At 64.0% G+C, this 1,333-nt stretch overlaps 1 protein-coding gene across 1 annotated transcript in view; it reads right to left on the bottom strand.

The window, feature by feature from the left end:
* Window positions 1–1,333, bottom strand: part of LOC108508076 (tubulin alpha-1C chain-like) — a 4,295-nt gene that overhangs the window by 1,809 nt on the left and 1,153 nt on the right. The window contains exons 2-4 of the mRNA XM_017836610.1: window positions 1,217–1,329; window positions 978–1,126; window positions 7–105 (exon numbers count right to left, since the gene is read on the bottom strand). Of these exons, the coding sequence (XP_017692099.1) occupies window positions 7–105; window positions 978–1,126; window positions 1,217–1,329 (361 nt within the window). The remainder of the gene's footprint in view (window positions 1–6; window positions 106–977; window positions 1,127–1,216; window positions 1,330–1,333) is intronic.

The following is a 1,333-nucleotide window of genomic DNA, read 5'->3' on the forward strand; positions in this document are numbered from 1 at the left end:
GTCGACGGAGAGCCGCTCCATGAGCAGGGAGGTGAAGCCAGAGCCGGTGCCACCCCCGAAGCTGTGGAACACCAGGAAGCCCTGCAGCCCTGTGCACTGGTCAGCCTGGAAGAAGGGAAGAGGAAAACAAGACCAAACCATCAGTAATTGTGGATTTCAGCTGCTACCCAGTTACTCAGGATGGCAAATATTCACCCCAGGATCTCAGGCCTCTGGGGCACCTGCAACAGGTCCTTGGAGAAAGGGGTCCCTTCCCACAGGGACTGGGGGATACTCAGGAGAGACAAGGTGTGGGGACATGTTTATTCTGGGCAGCAGACGTTGCTCCTTCCTCTCTGTGGCCTCACGAGGATATTTTGGGGAGGTCTCAGCAGCAGGGCAGGAGCCACCAGGATGGAGGACAGGGTGGCCGTGACCTCACCTATTGGACACTACTCATGATGAATCCTCCAGCTCATGGGAGAGACCCCAGTGAGGTCCAGAAGGGCTTCACCCCCTCTTCCTCCCCAGGGTGGGTGCAGCAGGAGCCATCATCCCACAGGAGCCCACGGGCAGCCAGCTCAGCCTTTGATGTCCCGGGAGCTCCCGGAGCGGAGCCGGCGGCGCAGCAGGTCCAGCCAGACCTGGCACCAGCCCCAGCGTGGGAACCAGAGCTTCAAAGAGCTTGGGCAGCCACACCAGTCAAACCAGTGCTGTACCAGCACCCAAACCATCTGGGCTACCTCCCCCTTGCCCTGGGCATGGGGCTTCCCATCCTCCTCCCTTTGGCGAGGCTCAGCACCAGGCAGGGACAGGGGGACGGCCCAGACCTGCCCACCCAAACCTGGTGGCAGCAGGTCCATCCTGTGCCAGCTCAACCCTCTGCTCCAAAGTGCAGATGGACTGAGAAGGACCTACCCAGGGACACCTGGGCCTTCCTTTCGTCTCCACACCCCTGCAGGGATGGACCCACCCTGCAGGACCCCACGGCCACTCACCAGCTTGCGGATGCGGTCGAGGACCAGGTCGATGATCTCCTTCCCGATGGTGTAGTGCCCGCGGGCGTAGTTGTTGGCCGCATCCTCCTTGCCCGTGATCAGCTGCTCGGGGTGGAAGAGCTGCCGGTACGTCCCCGTGCGCACCTCGTCTGTGGGGAGAGCCCCGGGCCCCGTCACCACCCAGCGCCCGCTGGCACCGCCCGCCCAGCGCCCACCCGCTGCCCCCCGCGCCCCCTCACCGATCACCGTGGGCTCCAGGTCCACGAAGACGGCCCGGGGCACGTGCTTGCCGGCCCCCGTCTCGCTGAAGAAGGTGTTGAAGGAGTCGTCCCCCCCGCCGATGGTCTTGTCGCTGG

This window comes from Lepidothrix coronata, unplaced genomic scaffold (assembly GCF_001604755.1).
Source record: "Lepidothrix coronata isolate B3197 unplaced genomic scaffold, Lepidothrix_coronata-1.0 Scaffold281, whole genome shotgun sequence".
NCBI classification, from domain to species: domain Eukaryota; kingdom Metazoa; phylum Chordata; class Aves; order Passeriformes; family Pipridae; genus Lepidothrix; species Lepidothrix coronata.